The sequence below is a fragment of the Branchiostoma belcheri genome, unplaced genomic scaffold, assembly GCF_001625305.1.
Source record: "Branchiostoma belcheri isolate BF01 breed outbred unplaced genomic scaffold, Haploidv18h27 scaffold274, whole genome shotgun sequence".
In the NCBI taxonomy this organism is placed as follows: Eukaryota; Metazoa; Chordata; class Leptocardii; order Amphioxiformes; family Branchiostomatidae; genus Branchiostoma; species Branchiostoma belcheri.
This window is the reverse complement of record NW_017803881.1, coordinates 166332-186348: the sequence shown is the minus strand read 5'-3', so window position 1 is coordinate 186348 and position 20017 is coordinate 166332. Positions and strand designations below refer to the sequence as shown.

At 38.3% G+C, this 20017-nt stretch overlaps 1 protein-coding gene across 1 annotated transcript in view; it reads right to left on the bottom strand.

The window, feature by feature from the left end:
- LOC109472420 (mucin-like protein) overlaps nt 1-20017 on the bottom strand; it is a 31921-nt gene that overhangs the window by 1403 nt on the left and 10501 nt on the right. The window contains exons 15-35 of the mRNA XM_019772189.1: nt 19772-19945; nt 19373-19486; nt 18925-19182; nt 17976-18166; nt 17009-17189; nt 14964-15086; nt 14498-14617; nt 13620-13865; nt 12808-12936; nt 12273-12395; nt 11748-11861; nt 10629-10745; nt 9737-9862; nt 9334-9459; nt 8414-8536; nt 7795-7896; nt 7284-7406; nt 6535-6774; nt 3507-3622; nt 3157-3215; nt 1773-1954 (exon numbers count right to left, since the gene is read on the bottom strand). Of these exons, the coding sequence (XP_019627748.1) occupies nt 1773-1954; nt 3157-3215; nt 3507-3622; nt 6535-6774; nt 7284-7406; nt 7795-7896; nt 8414-8536; nt 9334-9459; nt 9737-9862; nt 10629-10745; nt 11748-11861; nt 12273-12395; nt 12808-12936; nt 13620-13865; nt 14498-14617; nt 14964-15086; nt 17009-17189; nt 17976-18166; nt 18925-19182; nt 19373-19486; nt 19772-19945 (3087 nt within the window). The remainder of the gene's footprint in view (nt 1-1772; nt 1955-3156; nt 3216-3506; nt 3623-6534; nt 6775-7283; nt 7407-7794; nt 7897-8413; nt 8537-9333; nt 9460-9736; nt 9863-10628; nt 10746-11747; nt 11862-12272; nt 12396-12807; nt 12937-13619; nt 13866-14497; nt 14618-14963; nt 15087-17008; nt 17190-17975; nt 18167-18924; nt 19183-19372; nt 19487-19771; nt 19946-20017) is intronic.

Genomic DNA, 20017 nt, shown 5'->3' with positions numbered 1-20017 from the left:
GGGGAGAAAGTTGGAATATATTTTAAAGTTTTTTGTTCATCAATGTAGTCCCATGGCTGCTCACATCATCAACTTCTTTGGTAACATCGCCAGAAGATAAGAACGTCCCAAATTCACAAACATCAAGGAAAACACAAATTTGATTTTCTTCAAGTGAAATTAACAGCCGACTGCTGCCCACCCCTGGGACAGGGAAACCGGCAGCAGTAAAATCTAAACCAGGATAGTGAGTGAGTGAAATAAAAAACAGTTTTTGTATGTATAAAGCTGTACACATTGTAAGTTTATGTCCATACGTACATACTTTTCACAGTTCTCTGTATCAAGAGAGAGGGGAGGCTGCTTTGAGGCTGCTTTTAACGTTAACTCACGAAGCTCTTTGATTTATGAAATGTTCATTTACCACAGGTGAAAGGTAGTCGTCCTGGTCTTCACTCAGGTCAGTGACCGGAAGGCCACGAAACGGTTGCCACGACTCTGAGGCGGTGTAGTAGTTGGGTAGGGTGACGGGAGGTGAGCTAATCCTGTAACTACAATAAATGTTCACGCTTTACGTAAACCCTGTACCTAAAACCTTGTTAATAAATGAACAGTCAATAACAGCAACAAAGGTAACGGTCGTTAGAGAATCAGCCACATAGCTATAAACACTAAATACGGACTGATACAAGAATGCCTACATCATGGTAGAAGAGCAGGTCGGAATCAGCTTGTTTGATCTTGATTATGTAATTCATGCTTTTCTGGCATATACAATATGCAGGGAAAGATCTAAAAAATCTCAATCCCCATAGAAAGTCTATATGCAAAGGCTTTAAAGAAATGTACGTCGTGGCGGGAAAACAGATCGGAGAAGCCAAGTTAACGTTACTTCATTTTTGCCGAATGTCTGGACCTCTTGGCCATACAGACAGCCACCAGCAGGGCGACCACCAGCAACGCACACAAACAACCTGCTGCAATACCGATCACGTCCGCTTGGGTCAAACGGATCTGACATCGCTCCCCTCCGTACCAAGAACCCTCTACTGCCGGGCAGCTGTACATTGTAGCAAGCGGCAATTGATCATCAAACGTTGCACTATCAGAAATTTAACAGTTCGGCCTAAAAAAAATAAGCCTCGAACTTTCCGTTCTCTACAGCAAAACACAACAAAACATTACAACCTTTGACCAAACTATGACTTTCTGGTATCAGTTAAAAATTCACAAATTTTCAGGCATCTGTTGTGTTGGACGTAAAAGTCAACTCGACTATTATATTTTATCCGAAAGAGGGTAGTTTTGATACTTACGTGCATTTCGGTCCCTCTTGAACGTTGTACTCACAGGTCCCCGTGTTGCAGAAGTTTTCCTGACATTGGCACTCCGCTATGACAGCTCCGGGGTACGGCTCATTCCGTGAACACACGCCCCCTCCCCACACTGCACATCCTGGCAGAATCCTCCAACCACTTGCTCCAACTCTACAGTAGATTGTAATTGAATAAGAAATCGGAGATTTCAGACACCATGAAAGCATGCAATCCTCGTTTTTCTGACTTCCCCTATCCCCCCCCATTTTTACGGGCTCATTGCCAATTTCTGTAGAACCTTTGACCTTCTGTCAATCTTCCTACCCATGTGCTGTCAACATACCGTAAGAGATTTTCTTTTAGAAATGTCATGGGGAGATATAAAGAAACGTGACTCCTTTCAACAACTTAAACTGTCAATAAGCGTGACCATATGCTGCTGTTTGTGTTTCACGGTGTCTACCATTAATACCCTACCTTCTTCCGTAAGCACAATCGGCTGCAGGCTGTTACTACTGGTGACCTGGAGCGCGGGGTCAAACCTGCCGCTAGTGTTCGCCTGCTGAAGGTTCGTCCTAGCCATATCCTGGATGATGCTGTCAGGTTGAGATTCTTCCACGGCGAAAACAGCGGCGTATCGGGCCTTTACACTACCCTCGCTAAAGGTTAAAAACAAAGATGTAAGCAACATACTTTGCAAAATGGCAACATAGCAGCCCATACAAGTAACTGTATGCAATAATAGCCTAGAAATGTTTTGGATCTGGTAACTGGTCTAGGTGTCTAAAGTTAGCATGGTTTCTAGTATTTGAAATTTCTTCGAATTAAAAGCTGCATACAAGTTGCATACTACAATACAAGAGTTCTACGATCGCATACCTTCGCCAAATGATGTTAACCCTTACGGTTGACGAAATATACAATTGTAATCATTGATTTTGTAAATAAGGGCCTAATTTGCATGGATTATATCAGTTGATCCTATTCTCCACCCAATGACAGCCTTATCATAACAATAAGGCTATTGTAGCACTTCCTCATAAATTATGCAAATGAGGTCATGATTTGAATAAATTATGTTTATCGATGTCCACCTTCACTTAACTTCCAAATGTGGCAAGTATGAAATTCGGGGTGCAGCAGTCACAACTATGGAATAATAAAAATTTTCCATTAATTATGCAAATTAGGTCCTCAATTATATTATCTATATCCTCAGATGTTTTCTTGTTCTCAAGTAGATGTCTTAAGTAAGTAGTAAGTGTTTCATAGTTCTACTATCGAACAAAGCAGATTTATAGAATTCCCTCATTAATTATGCAAATTAGCTCCTGATTTCCATAATTGCCATCTGATTATGTCAAGCATCACTTCAACTACTTACATACCAAAAATCTACGACAATACGTCAACCGGTTCTTGAGTTATCGTCCTTCAAATTTTTCAACAAATGACTCCTGCAGTTCCAGAACAAGGCGCTAGGGGACCCAAATTCATGTCACTTCTTCCCTACCACAAGAGCTATCTACCAACCAAAATTCGTGACCCTAGCATGTCTAGATCACGAAATATCAAAACCGGAAGTTCTGCTGCAGTACCTAGGAAAGCCGCCAGGGGGCCCAAAATCTAATCATTTCTAGGTCTCATGAAGACCTACCTACCTACCAAGTTTCATTCCAATCCATGAACTGCTTCTCGAGTTATCTTGCTAAACCACACACACACACACACACACACACACACACACACACACACACACACACACACACACACATACATACCCACAGACAAACGCTACTGAAAACATAACCTTCTTGGCGAAGGTAATAATGGACCGGAAAGTGATATTGCCCCTACTTACACTAATTGAAGAATGATAATCTCGATGAACCCAGGAATTCCGGTGTAGATGACAGAGAGCTAGCAGTGATAAGATGACAAAAGATCAACAATAAGTGATTATGAATATACATACTAGATGTATGCAACCCAACGACCTATGGTATTTCAAAATAAGCTATAAATTGAAAATGGGCCGTGTCATGCAATAATAGGGCTTTTGAGTTGGCAGCCAACAACACCACCTTAATTCCTAGCGTTACGATGATCTAACGACATTTAGTACCATGGCCTCAAGATGAAATACAGATTGAAAGAGTTAGTTGTAAGTTGATATGTTGGACACACAAACAAGTAATTCTGTTCACTTACTGATGTTTTCAACTGTGATGATAACTCCACGTAGTCTGCTGAAGTCTTGTCATTGTATTGAGTCCGAAACTCCATCTTCATTGTTATTTGGGCTGGTACAAACTTTCGTGGTTTTGCTATGAAATACCAAAATTCAGAGTCCGTTAGTAAAAGATAACATAATAAATAATAAGATGAATTGGTACAACATATCGTGGCTTTCATGTGAAAATGTAGAATTTAAAACAAAAAAGTCTATGATAACAAAAGGTACGTACCATTCCTACCAAAAGCAACTGAATTAAGGAGATGATATGAAATAGAATAATTTTTTGAACTTACGCGGCTCTGGAGTGACAGTCATTGGTGTTGGAGTTGTTGTTGGAGTTCGGGTGTTTTCTGTTGTCACTGCTGTAAGTGTGGTTTATATCAGGAATTATTTCAATATTTTTCTCCATTTGTATTTACTATCTTTGCCATCTTTTATAATGTATCTCAAGTACGGATTGTGTCAAATGTTCATTCACAGAACTTTGAAATGGTATTTGTATTCTGTATTCGTATTTATTGGCAATGCTACATGTCATTACTTGTGTCAGCACAGGCAGGTCAACTGGAGACGGCTGATCTTCAGCAACGTACAGATGTATGGCCACAGCAAGTAAATTTTATGGATGCCATATTCCGGAGAGTTAAAATCGAATGCGATACGCGAAAAATACAAGGTGGGCCAAAAACAAAATTCCTACATTTTACAAATTGTGACTTAATGAACCTTGTTAAACAAGAAATTATAACAATATTGTGTTACGTTTACTGCCTACTATTACAACATTTATTGTCACTTTACTGTCACTGAAAAATAAAAGTTTTCAATCATTGTACACGTGGTTTTAGTTCAGTGGGAACATCACACAAACGGATGAAGTACATCACTGCATCAAAGCCTTGTCTTGGCTCCTCTCTTCATATTTTGATTCTTTCAGAAGGCAACAAAATCTGTTGTCTTTTATTTTCCAAAATCAGGCGACAATCAATGCGCGCTCTGAAGTCAGCCGTAGAAATTATTTGCTGTTGGCCTAATACAAAATGAACAAGTAGATAAGAATCTAAGAAAAAACATCATCATCCAATAATGCAAAATCATGCAATCTAACAAAATCATGCAATAAATATTTTTGTCTGAAACACATCACTGTCAAATATTTTATGAACACGTTAGAAACTTTTCTCACCCGTGCAGACAGTACCATTTCCAGAGTAACCAGTATAACACATGCAGCTATAGGATCCGGGAGTGTTCGTACAGTTTGCGTTGTCATCACAGTTGTCAGGCTGCGTTGCACACTCATCAACATCTAGAAAAAAGTAGGCAAATTTGTCAACAAAACTTGCAGGATGAAGCTGGCAGCGCGCTGTGTCAGCCATCCTGATACTGTGGCTTCCAAACGTGTTTGGGAGTCTACAAGAGGCTAAAGAAATCGGGGCAGTCCCTGGATAACCTACATTGACAACCTCAAGCCAGATGCCGGCCTTACTGAGGTGAGGGAGCTCCGGTCCATGATGATAGACAGAAAGGGATGGCAAGTGCCTTCGGGATTGGTTCTAGCGGGAGCTCGGCCAAAGTAAAAGAAGTAAGTGATTTTGTCATATAAGAACATGGCAGACGGACATCGAAAGTTTTCACATGTTGACAAAATGGCTGTGACAAAATAACTTTGCTAATGTATACGTATAAACCAACAATGTCTGTGACAGACTCAATCTTCCAGAATCGTCTTGCATGTTTATCATCATCGGCCATCTGCAAGGTCCCTCCACTGCCCCTTGTCGCGAGCAAGGTTGGCGATCTACTTCGAGATCTCTGTCAGTTGGTTGTACTCGTCTCCCAGTAGTTGTTGCACATTTATTTATTTATTTATTTATTAATCTTCAAGACACATGGGTGGTCCCTTCAGTCCCCTTGGGACTGATTTCCAAGGGAGCCCATACAGGAATTAAAGCAATATAAAATGATAAAAATTGAATATAGCAGTGAAATCATAAATTAAAATACAGTCGGAGGTGAAATGTCAGAGGTCAAGCTCAAATAATACAAACTTAGGACTAGTAGATCATAAACAATAAAGTACTTGAACATATTAGTAAAAAACCATATATACAAATCAAGTAAATAACAAAAAATACTTTAATTATAATCGGTCATTTTTCGAAAGGAGTGGAGTGTCAGAAGGTCAGTACTAGTCATATTTCAGTCTCTCTTTAAAAGATTTAAGGGTGGGTGCTTTTTTTGTGTAAGTGTTTAGAGAATTGTAAGTTACTGCCGCTCTATATGCAAATGTACGTTGGCCTGCTTTAGATGTGTAGTTGGGTCTGTGTAATAATTGTGCTTGTCTAGTGTGATAGTTGTGTATTTGGTGGTTGCAAATGCATGCATTGAGTAGATAACCGGGGGCTAAGCTGGAAGTATGTGCATGTAAATGTACCAACGAAGGAATCAGTTATGATATGATATGATAATAAAACAAGTATTATAACTTACCCGTACACGTTCTCCCTGTGCCTGTATACCCAGTATTACATGTACAGGTATAGGAGCCGACAGTGTTGGTGCACGTTGCGTTTCCATCACACTGAGTCGTTCCGTTTTCACATTCATTAATATCTGATGCAAAAAAAGAAATCACGTATTTGGTCACAAAAACGTTGTCATGTAGATACTTAAGACATAAGATGATACTTTCAGACATTTTTCCACAGAATGATTATAAAGTTAAATCTATTGCAAAGCCTACAGCAATTACATTTTGTTCCCAATGGAAATGACTACTGAACAAATTATATGTTCGGGTCATCAAACTCTGCCTATGCTGGTCTACACGGGGTAAATTTAAACATACTAATACACATCTTTAGTTATCATGTGTACTTGCTTAAAATCTGTGCCCTACACAAATCGTGTCATTTTTTGATTCACATAAATTTTTGACATACACCTCATTAGGTCATGCCAAGCAAATATTGTATCAAACTGTGAAAATTCTCTCACCTGTACAGACCGTTCCATCTCCAAAGTAACCAGAATGACAAGTGCAGCCGTAGGAACCAGGGGTGTTTGTACAGTCTGCGTGGTCATGGCAGTTGTCAATGCCGTCCTCACACTCATGGACATCCACACAGTTACTCCCAAAGTAACCAGACTTACAGGGACAAGTGAAGGAACCGACAGTGTTCGTACACACCGAGTTTCCTGTGCAGGTATTTGTGCCTTTTTTACATTCATCTTCATCTGAAATATGGTAAACTTATTAGCATCAGCGTCATCAAAAATACAATATCTTCTGTGTCAATAAAACATGTTCCTATATAATATATTTACTTGTAAATATTGATATATTTACTTGCAAATATTAATCTTTAAAGGATTAGTAAACGTAAATACAGTTGTATTTTGGCAAAGATGAGGATAACAACATTTTGATTTTAATGGTGACACCACTTATGATTGATGAAATTACTACAGAATAATACTATAGAAATTACATTCATCATAGAAAATTATAATGGTTTATAAATTAAAATTACATACGTCAATATAAAAAGTTAAGGGAAACAAACATTAGGTAATGAGTCCCCCGAAGAAAAAAAATGTTTTACAAGAGTGGAGGAAACATGAAGTGTTCTAGAATTTTTAAGCTAAAAAACTCTTGATGAAAGAAAATAATGAAAATAAGTGTTAACTGGTATAAGTTATGCAACAGATTCGCATGTGTGGCAGAAAAAATTACCCCAGCTTACCTTCACAATACGTCCCGATGCCTGTAAAACCAGTATTGCAGGAGCATACATAGCTGCCCTCCGTGTTTAGACATAATGCCTGTTCATGGCAGTTATTTTGCCCACTTAAACACTCGTCCACATCTGGCAGAAGATTTGGATAAACATTTGAGCATTTGGAATGTTATTTACTGTTGAAAACGAGTTAAGGGTGTATATAGATAACACAAAATTGACAGTTTCCATACAGATCAGTAATATTAACACGATCAAGGTTTCTACTCTTACTTATTAATTACATTTAAGTAGTGAATCGTACACGACTAGTATGGAGTAATAGAGCAGATGATGGGATTGGGAATGATGTAAGGATTAAAGATAGAGAATAAACGTTTTAAGACAAAACGCTTTATGCTCTTAGAAGTTTTCTGAAGGCATCCTTTTTTTCTTTAACTCTAAAGAGTTGAATCGTGGTCTGGGTGTGAGGGTCACACAAGTCACGAGTGCTTACCTGTACAGGTTCTCCCTGTACCTATGTACCCATCATCACATGTGCAGGTGTAGGAGCCAGCAGTGTTGGTGCAAGTTGCGTTTCCATCACATTGACTAATCCCGTCTTCACATTCATCAATGTCTTGAACGAAATTTATGTACTAGTCAGTCATTGAAACATAATAATCCTCATCATAATCATCACCATGTTGGTAATCCTTAAAGTAATGATTTTGCACATTCTTTAGTGATGCAAATTGATAGCTATTACAGCTAGGCATTGCCTGTCTTCTTCTTGGCTTAGCTTCGTTTTCGAAGATTGTCAGGGGCCCCTCTCTCTCCTGCTGCACGACCGCTGGTGGCGGACAAGTCCGATGCGTACATTGCCTGTACAGCATCATCATTTACATACTATACGATTCTATACTATGTATATATCGTTACATGGATAACACAGATCTTTAATATTAGGGACATTAACCAAACCACATCAAATGTTTTTCAATGTTATCATTCAGCGGTGTTACAATGTTATAGCTGATCGCTGAGATATCACCTGGAGTTCCCTTATTATATCCCCCCATATTGTTTTTTTTAAAACGATACCATTAAAGATCGCCAGGTATTTTTACCGGACGAGGTTAATCTATTTCATGTACCTTCACATACTGTTCCGGTGCCGTTGTACCCATCTTTGCAGGTACATTCAAAGCTGCCCAGGACGTTTGTGCATACTGCTTGTTCATGGCAGTGTGCTGAATCACCGGTACATTCATCCACATCTATGGACAATACCATTAAACATACCAATTGTAGTCAGAAACGATATATATTTACATCATACATGTTTATCTTTTTTGAGTATCAAAATGTACACTTTGTGACAAATGAACGGTGGAAGCAAAGAAGACCTTACCGGCACAGAAGAAGCCGTCTCCTGTATACCCGTCCCGACAGGTGCAGTTGAAACCACCGTTGAAGTTGAAACACTGAGCATTCGCACTGCAATTCTCAATTCGACTGCCGAATGTACACTCATCGTTATCTGCGTGAAAATTGATACATAACAAAATACATCATCGTCTTGAGCAATTTATATGACTTAACAGCCTCTAAGACAGCTTTTATTTTTGGAACGATGTAACTCCAAGATTTGAGCCGTGCGCCTTTACTTTTCATAGAAGCACCGAGCGCATCAAATCTTCTATAATGTTTATATCATGCAAAGCTTTAAACAGTTATATCATGACTGTATCCTTGCTATCTGATGCTGATGTACAAGTACTTATTTTTCCTGAGATACCTAGTTATTTAACGTTCGCTACGATGATCTACCTTTAAAGTGATGCTTCTAGCTTTTTGCTGTGCCAAATTCGTTGGCTTGGGTGCATAGGTAAGTCAAAAAGTCAACCTGGGTCCGTACCTCATTTTTGTCATTCAAAAGTTTAAAAAACCGTTTTGGTTAAATTCAATAAATCTGTGATACAGTACGGATCAGAGCATCTGACAGCCGCCACTGGCATGGTATATTGTAAGGTATCTTGAGTTTTCTTGTAATGCTCAGAGAATGTTAACGTACCTTTACAGGATGTCCCATTGCCGATGTAGCCCTGTCTGCAGCTACAGGTATACCCTCCCTGGTTGTTGTTGCAGAAGGCATTGGGATCACAATCGTTCAGGCTGCTGTCTGAACACTCATCAGTATCTATCAAATGTTGAAAAAAAAAGTTATTTTTAAAATGAGCATGGCAAAATTGGATCATACTCATGCTGTGACTGACTGAATTTACGTAGCCCAACTTAGAAAAAGTAGAGACAGAAAACTCTCCCAAACCTTGAAAAAGATTCCTGTTATGGAAAATGTAGTTAACTCTTGCACGATTAAAATTGAAAACACGTAGTAATAAGGTTGAAAAGCAATCAAAATCTCTGTTATTGTCAGTTGCATGTTGGGGAAAACAAATACTAGTATGATATCTCACCAGTGCATGCTCGACCATCAGTACCAATCATGTAGCCACTGTCGCAACCACACGTGTAACCTCCGTTTGTGTTGTTACACAGCTGGTCGCAGGTATTCAGGGTGTCACTTGAACATTCGTCGATGTCTGTGATACAATTTCACTACATGTACCTCTGTCAGTATAATTTTCTAAAAATTTTTCATAATTATGATCATTAGAAACAAATCTAGTACACATTAGAATGTTTAGTGCTAACTAAAAACTAAATAGTCACATCAACCTTGCTTATTACATCTACTAACTGTACACTTGAGGGCTTGCTTCTTTTTTCTTTTTGTTTGAAAGTAAACTTAATTGATAGTTTTGGTTAATTTGTACATGGATTAGGCTAATTTTGGACATGAATTCGTAGCAAATATGTTATACTTTGTCATTGGTATTGAACTGCTATCATCAGGCTTACCAGTGCAAACTGTGGCATTGTAGGTGATGTTGTAGCCAGAAAAACACAGGCAACTCTCGATTCCATTCTCCACAAAGCAATCCGCATTCGTGCAGACGGTTAGGGTGCAATTTACAGAGGCTGAAAAGAACAGTCAACTTGTTGAATCATTCTATTACAGAAACTTTTTATTCAAGTAATTGCAAAATTTGTGAAAACTGCCAAACGTTTCAAGTAGCATCCGCTAAGGTTGGTCAGTAGTGGATGCAGATGCTACTTGGAGCGTTTACCATACATACATTTCAACCATACAACCATACAAAGCACTCGGAGAACAAACACAATAATATATATGACCCGACAACATCTAATGCTTTTTTTTTCTAATCCACTAATCTACCCAGTTTACCAAAAAGCTACCTTAGCAGGCTGAGTGTGAAAGAAATGCTCTATGGGAAAGTTCGCTACCTTCACAGGAGTCCCCGACTTGAATGAATCCTGGGACGCACGAGCAGTTAAACCCACCGTCTGTGTTTGTACAGGCTTGTTCACAGTCATCCAGCTGTTCTGCACACTCGTCAATATCTATAGCAATACGTCGCTGTTGTTCAATCAGTTTCATATTGGTGGTTTGGAAATATTCTCGAGACAAAACCCCAAAATGAAAGTACAAATATAATATTAAAAATAAAGATGTTAAAAGAAAGGTCAATGAAGGTTAGACATCCAGGTAATACGATACGCCAAAAAGCGGTTACTTAAGCAACTGGACATGATTTTAAAAACGTCAAACGTTGACGTTTTCAAAATCATATTCAGTTGCTTGAGTGACTGCTTTTTGGCGTGTCAAAAGAAAGGTTAATCGAAAAAACTGAGGCTTAGTGAACAAGTAGAGATCTTGAATAACAAATGATGCAGTGTTAGTAAAGTGATTGTCCAGACAACAAGTCACAATGATAGATGGTTGAACAAAACGCCCCAAAAGCTAAATAAAGCTAACTTTGGACGGGGAATGAAAGAGGTTAAAAAGTTCCACGGTATCAAATTTGTCAACTTGTCAAGTTGCCAAAGTTGATACCGTGCTTGCAATTGAATTAATCTGAATGCAAAGTAAAGTATTAAATGCTATTTCAATTTAACATTTAAAACAATCGCAAAATCATTTCGGATGCCATTGATCTTCGTTTTAAATCAAATGGTGAATGGGTAAAATGTAAAAACGTATTTTTTTACCATCACACTTGAAACCATCGACCGCTAGCCTGTATCCATCCTCACAGCTACAGGTATAACTTCCATCAGTGTTGGAGCAGTTCATAGAGCATTTACCGTTGTCAGTCATACACTCATTCACATCTGTGGAGAATGAGATATACACATCAGTTTCTTCCTCACTGATTCTTAATTTTTTGACGGCCATAGTTTTCATTTTCTTAACAATCCCTTTAACCCTTTTTACACGGCTTTGTCCATTTATTTCTTTTTAATATTACACCTTTTTTTACAAACAAGCTACATAAGGCATTGAATTATACTCGAGTGACCAATGATGAAAGATGGGTGTGTTCTTACCTGTGCAGTGCCTACCGTCTCCTTCGTAACCATTATAACATGTACAGTTGTAGCCTCCAATCAGGTTGGTACAGACGGCTTTTGTGTCGATGTCACAGTCAGCTTCTCCCCTTACACATTCATCAATATCTGCGGCAACGGAATGCAATTATATGTACTAGTTTACCACTAGACCAACAAATCATCTCCTAACTTCTAACTAACAGTTATAGTAATCACTGTAGCTTCATATAATATGCAGGTTTATATACATTTTCTTGTGCATCCTTACAGAAATATTGTGCAAAATGGCAGGTGGAACGGTGACTCCTTTCTGTTTTCAATAAAACATATATGTTCCTTCAAGTAAGCAGTGTCTACTACAAGTATGAAAGGTGATCACTAGTGGTATTGTCACACGAAATGTCGTCTTTCATATGAAAGACATTGATCAGTAATAAAACGACTGCTTTTTAGAATGTAAGTGCAATATACTCATGAAAAGATGATGATAATTGCTCACACGTTTTTCATCCATTGTGAGAAATGTAAACTGCTTACCTTCACACTGAATCCCGTTCCCGACAAATCCCGCGTTACACGAACACTTGTAAGATCCCGGAGAGTTTGTGCAGGTTGCCTCCTGAGCACAGTTATCTATAGCACTTCCACACTCGTTTACATCTATATTAGACAATTAAAAGAAAAAAGAAAGGTATATGTAATCACAAGATAGACAATACGCACTAAAGGTAATACCATCACATTTTTAGGCCGCAGGGCAGTAGGTTGTTTATCGACTAAGCCACGATATTAGGAGGTGGAGCCCATCCCTCTACTTTCACTGCCTTTAACCTCCCCAGCTAATTTAGTCAGGTACAAATTTTACTCCTGGGTGGAGTGACGAAAGAGGTGTAGATCAAAATGCCTTTTTCAAGGAAACAACGTCTTGCCAGTAATTGAACCCGTGACTTTCAATCTCCTGCCCGGTAGCCTAGGCTCTTGGCGATTGATGCCACCACATGGGCACAATACAAATATCACAAATTTTCTTCCTTTTAGAATTTGACTTCAGAGTAAAATCTTTATAACTTACCGGTGCAAATGACTGTACCTATCCCTTCATACCCATCTGTACACAGGCAGTTATAAGAGCCCTCCGTATTGGCGCAATCCGCGTTCTCAGTGCAGTTGTTGAGAGCAGCATCTGAACACTCGTCAACATCTGAAGAGTCATCATCATGTAAATCAGATATCTAAATATTGGTATCAGTTTCACTTACGAGAATATCTTGTCATAATCACTCGATTATTGTTTAACTGACCAAGTGATATGACAACACATGATATGCCAACTATATGATAACAGCACTCTTATTTCGTCGAAGCAATAAAGTTGCATATTAGATAATGGATAATGTTAATTGCAAAAAATGCTCTCGCAAACAACTGATAATGCCCGTTATTCGATGATTTTGGGATTTTGTTGTCAATGAGCTGATCAAAGAAAGTTAAAGTTTGCTCCGCGATATGCCATCAGGCACTTGGTCTAAAATAAGGTCTAAGTTAAGGTAAAGTACTAAGTAAATGTCCTGTTGCAACTAATGGTGAACTTTTCACAAACAAATCAGAAATGGTATAAAATAGAAGGTCTATCGCAATGGCCATATTACATGTATGTATCACAGCGTTTTCTAGACAATGCGATGTACCAGGTACATTAGGAAATAACGTTACTGCGCAACATGTGTAGACGTTACAGCGTCTGGTACCTACTGCTATATAACCATAAACATACCAAGAGGCTAATCTACCTTACAAAAGACTAATTCAGTCGGGATGAGAATGAAATCATTAGAAAAATTGCACCAGGTGTACATCAAAGAAAACATCGAAACAGTAACAAACCTTGACATGTGATCCCGTCTCCTTCATATCCACCCCTACACGCACAGCTATAGGACCCAGGGTTATCTGTACAGATCCCCTGCCCCGGGCTACAGTTGTCCAGCAGCTCTTCACACTCATCCACGTTGGTGCACACTGCCCCCTTGCGGCGGTAACCAGAGTTGCAGCTGCAGCTGTAGGAGCCGATGGAGTTGGTACATCTTGCATTTGTGTGGCAAATGTCCGGATCAACACACTCGTCTTTGTCTTTAAGGGATAAGATAAACGAATTTGAGACAAATGGTTAGCAATAGTACAGGAATGATCCTTTATTGCATATTCTTTCCCACATGGAGGCCAGAAGCGTAGTGGTTATACAACTGCACCGGAGTACCATTATCTTTAATGTTATACAAAAGTAGAGACGAAACTTAACAATACAAGTCTGTTTTATCACTGCCATGTGCATGCTAGATCTTTAAAAACACTTATATGGCTATGCTACCATTAACTACATTGCACACATGTGATTAACACTATCGTTTACAAAATAGTTATATAAATAAAGCCACATAGGTGTTACCACTTAATCTATCATCTGCATTTCTCTTACCTTTTCTTGAAATAATAAGGGAAGGTGAGGAAAGGGGCAATGTATGATAGTGTACACAGGGATGATAAAATACCTTCCAAAATAAAACTTTAGCTTCAAAATATTTAACGCAAGTTACCTTTACTATCAAAATATCCCAACGTTGATATTAGGCATTCTTATTACGTTTTTTAAAAAGGAAATAATTTTGGATCACGTTACTACAACTGGCCTGCTTTCTTCTTAAAATTGTATCGTAAGACATTAAGCTTTAGAAGGACAGTAACAACGAGTAAATACAACTTACCCTCACATCTGCGTCCACTGCCTTCATAGCCAGCCTTACATGTGCATGTGTAGGATCCAACAGTGTTGTTACATACTGCATTGCGATCACAGGAGGCACTAGTCGTACATTCATCAACATCTGAAAAAGGATAGGTAGGATATAATTTATACAATGAACAACAATGAGTATTCGTTTGTGTTTGTGTATTTGTTTGTGTTTCCAACATTCGAAGTTATGCTGATCTCATTATAGGTCAACACGAAATAGATTTCTTACTTTGGGAGAAATTGTGTGTAACGTTCAGTATTCAACAACCGAGTAAACGTTTTTTGCATCCAACGTTTCGGTGACAGTCTGTCATCTTCTTCTGCAATCACTGGGTCTTATTCGTATACAGTCTTACAACAGTATCTTGTAAACACAGTCAAATTATTAATTGTTTGATGAAATATTTTATAGAAAAGGTATAAGGTAAAGTAATCACCTGCGCAGTAGGTCCCATTGCCAGTATATCCGGTAGTACAGGTACAGGTAAAGCTGCCATCTGTGTTGGTGCATGTTGCATCAACTGCACAATCAGCTGTGCTAATGTCGCACTCGTTTATATCTAGAGAAAAAGTGTACAGTTTTATATGGCATTCCTGCCATGAGAAATACCAGAAAAACGAATGAGATGTATTTACAGTGAAAACAAAATTCAGCTGGACACAAATATCTGGTAAATAGTATTTTTGACCTCATTGTTCTACTGGCTATCAAAGAATGCAATTTCTAGATTGCCATATAATATCTCGCAACTCTTTTGATCCGCAAAACATCTACAGTTGGCACACCCTCTGTATTTAGATCTCATTTATATTTTACTACTGCTATCATTACTATTATTATTACTGTCTCTACCTATATTGTACCATTTAAACCTATGTTATCGTAGTTATTACATTTGTTTTTGTTTTACTACTTACCTTTAAGAATTTTGTCAGTGATTATTTGTATTTGTTATTAGTTGTATTTTAGATTTATGTATGCTTTTATCTGGACAGAGGGCCTCGAAAAGGCACCGCCTGTTCCCTCTGCCCTGTCCTTGTGGCAAAGTTGAAATAAATAAATGAACAAGAGTTCCACGATCTCATACCTTCGACAAATGATGTTAACCATTGCGGGTGACGAATTATACAATTTTAATCATTGATTTTGTAAATAAGAGCCTCATTTGCATGGATTATATCAGTTGATCATATTCTCCATCCAATGACAGCCTTATCATAACAAAAAGGCTATTATTTCACTTCCTCATAAATTATGCAAATGAGGCTAGATTTGAATAAATTATGTTTATTGATGTTCACCTTCACTTAACTTCCAAATGTGGCAAGTATGAAATTCAGGGTGCAGCAGTTACAACTATGGAATTATAAGAATTTGCCATTAATTATGCAAAGTAGGTCCTCATTTACATAATCTATATCCTCAGATGTTTTTCTCGTTCTCAAGTAGATTTTATAAGTGTTTCATAGTTCTATTATCGAACAAAGCAGATTCATAGAATTTCTTCATTAATTATGCAAATTAGCTCTTGATTTGCAAAATTGCCATCTGATTATGTCAAGCATCACTTCGACTACCTACATACCAAAAATCATGACAATACGTCAACCGGTTCTTGAGTTATCGTCCTTCAAATTTTTTTTCAACAAATGCTACTGCAGTTCCAGAACAAGGCGATAGGGGACCCAAACTCATATCACTTCTTCCCTATCCCAAGAGCTATCTACCAACCAAAATTCGTGACCCTAGCATGTCCAGAAAATGAGATATCAAAACCGGAAGTTCAGCTGCAGTACATAGGAAAGCCGCCAGGGGGCCCAAAATCTAATCATTTCTAGGTTTCATAAAGACCTACCCACCTACCAAGTTTCATTCCAATCCATCCACTGCTTCTCGAGTTATCTTGCTAAACCACACACATACACACACACACACATACAAACGCTACTGAAAACATAACCTTCTTGGCGAAGGTAATAAGATATAACTCTGTAGCTTACCAGTACAGTTGAGGCCATTGCTGTCCAGGGTGTAACCAAGGTCGCAGCCACAGGTGTAGCTACCCAGGATATTCACACAGTTATGGTGCTGTTCACATTTCTGACCTTGCACACACTCATTGATATCTGCAAAATTAAACAAAACACATAATATTAGAAAGACACTTGCAAATACCATTGCATCAAAGAGTCAACGGATATTTTTTTTAGGAACGCAAATAGCTAGTGTGGTTGAACTTTGAGGACGGGGACTACATTTTTGTTTTATTTGGTCTGGTGATAGTCCGTAAAATCATTGACATTACAATATTGGTGATGTGCACATTCACATTTCTCTGACTTCCTACCTCTTTGTAATGTCCTTGGCCTAAGCTGCTTGACAAAAAAAAACGATTAGGCACATTCAACACTTATTAGAACTAATATAATACAAGATGTGTTTATTATAATTAGGAAAAACGGACAATTTCGTCCTACTGACCATAACACTTCTCCCCAGTCCCATCCAGACCATTGGGGCATGGTCCGCATTCGAAGCCATGTTTAGGTGCTACCATATCTGTACACGCCGCTCCTGGATAACACGGGTCCTCCTCACATTCATTCTTATCAGTCTCACAGAACTCTCCTGTCCAGGCTTCAGGACACGAACAGGAAACAACCTGTTTAACAACAACAAGACGAGATACATATCATACATTATCATGGAGCGACTGTTTGTTGAGTTACATTTATTGTGCTGCATTTTAGTCTTTATTCGTTGAAATTTTGTTACTTTAAAGGTTGCACAGTATCTATTTTTAATGTGCAGTATACTTAATAAAAACGTAATGCACAGTGCAATCGATGCATGTTCTCCACTTGCACTATACGGGTATAATCAAGCACTATTAACAACTGAACAATCAATCTCTTAACCAATCGATAAACATCAACATAAATTTAAATTTTCATACAATCTAAAACATAAATTTAACCACCGTTCAAATACCATTTATTCAAATGAATGCATAAGATGTATTCACCTGAATCAAAGAGAGCGGGCTCAATGCATCATGTTGGTAAAACGTTGATAACACGGAGCATATTGTATACATGTACTAACCCGATGTACAGATTTGGACATATGCATCAAATGAGTCAACGTTTTACATGTATTGAAAGGTTAATATTTAAAAGTATTTTTATTTGATGTCGTTGTATCATTTTTCTCTGAAGAAGCCGTTTGGCTACAAATTCACTATGGGCCATAGAGAATTCGCAGCAAACGGCTACTTCAGAGATAAATGATAGAATGACATTAAATAACAATACTTTTAAATATTAAACTTTCGATACAAGTATAACGGTTACTCATTCTGCTCTGAAATACATGTAGTAGAAGGGCAAAGGATAATTTGAATAATATAAAAAATGTCTTGACGTGCTAAACTTTTTTCAAGACAGACCTGGAACTGTCCCACAGGGTTGATCTCTCCAGTGAAGTCCACAGTGACAAAGTTACAGATTCCACCGTGTTGACAATTGCAGAGTTTCACCATGGGGTAGGTCGACGAAGAGGCCCCTTTGTTGTCTTGGGCAATAATCTCTAGTTGCACTGGTAGTAGGCTTCTGGGAGTCCACCTAAGGATACCGTTAACTAAAAAAAAAAGGATTGGGTTTTTCAGACTTTGTTGTATTATTGTCTCCCTCATGAAATAATAAGCTTGCTACCTTTCTGCCACCTTCTGTACACAGTAATTTCCTGTGTCTTAGCTTTTGGTCTGCTTTTATCCTGCCTGTCAATCTTACACGCCCATATGCTGTCAACTTATATGTATTCCTGGCATAACAACAGTTCTTCTGTACACGGAAGTACTACTTTGTAATGCGGTAACACAGATGTGGTTTTGAGGAAAAGAAAATACAAAGGAATGCTTCATCATGACATAAAATCGTTCAGATAGTTTGACGGATCTCCACGAAAATGTCAGAGAGCAAGTCAATGAAAAAAAAAACGTTACCACACATCGGACAACATACATACCAGGGTTGATAGTTGCCCCAGGAATGTTGTTGACGTTGCCAATGGAATATCTCAAAGGATTGTCCTCAGGGTCAACAGCAATGACCTGTAGTTCCACCTGCTGTCCAACTATTCCATTGACTGTGGCGTTGGTTGTGATGTTGGGTGGAAAGTTGGCTGGAAGAAAAAAAACATGATTATGTTACTAGTGAGTACGGTGTCTACAAGGATTTCTGTCATTCATATTTCTATATCCGTACCAATTATGTTAGTTTTCTTTTACAGTGCAACTTAACAGTGATAAATGCATTTGCTTGTATCAAACTTGAAGACATCCACTGTAAAATTGTGAAAGAATAACAGTATCTTTGAAAAGTGCGCCGTAGACTAACCCAGTGTCTCTGCGTCTGAATCGAAAGTCACAATACTTGATCTGGTTTGTTCTCCCACTTCTGCGTCGTTTGTGCTGAGAAAGTCAAAGAGACATTCTACATTTGTGCCACACAGAACATCAGCCTCGCTTCGTCTTCCGGCGGAGACAGCTGCTAGTAGTTGGTTGAGAAACGTTGGCCTGAAATCTGGCTTGGCAAAGGAAGTTGCGTTTTGTCCATCCTCGTAGGTGAATAGACTTTCGTCTTGTCTGATTTGCCCTACAAAAAAAATAATGCATTAATGTTCTTCTTGTTTTAAGATATGAATAAATAATGATGGGACTGTATGGCAAATTATTACACAAAAATAACATTTGTCAACACATCTAATATCTACACAATTCTGTTAGAATAAGTAAACAATTGTCTAGAGAAAAAATGTAAACATAATAAATGTCGTGCTTCTTACATGATAATCCCCATGGGAAGATTTCTTCCTCTGTTAGATTTCTGTCCTCTGGTGCCTGCAGTACCGTGCCGTTAGGATAGGTGAAGTCGTCCAAAATGTTGTCGTTCCAAACACCTGTGGATTTAATATAATAGACATAACTAACTGTACAATACGATTTATTGAGCTCTACATTGGTTAGTTATCTTGTTTTCTACTTGTAACTTGTAGGGCAAAATAAAATGACCTGTCCTTTTGCCATTTGCTGGACCGAAGTTATCAATTTACATTTTTTTATAAAAAAAAAACATGCAGAAATATTTTGTCTGTTTGTTATGAATTCTATTTCATATCCTTCTAAATAGGTCCTTGCTATATAATTTTTTGTTAATTTTGTTTATCAGAAAGTAACCAACTTACCCAGCATGCCTCGGGTAGTGTTCTCGAAAGAATCCGGCGCTCCGAACTGTACATTCAGCATGAGTTTCTGGAGCGTGACGGTCACTGTTATTCCCGAAGAGAAGGAGGCGACCACACTGGTCTGGTTCGAGTTAAAATTGTACTGAAGAGTCAGATTGGCAAAACGCTGCACACCTGCATGAAACACAGAAATTGTTACAGATTGTCATTAAACATCTGATTAGGTTTTGTGGATGGTGTCCATTA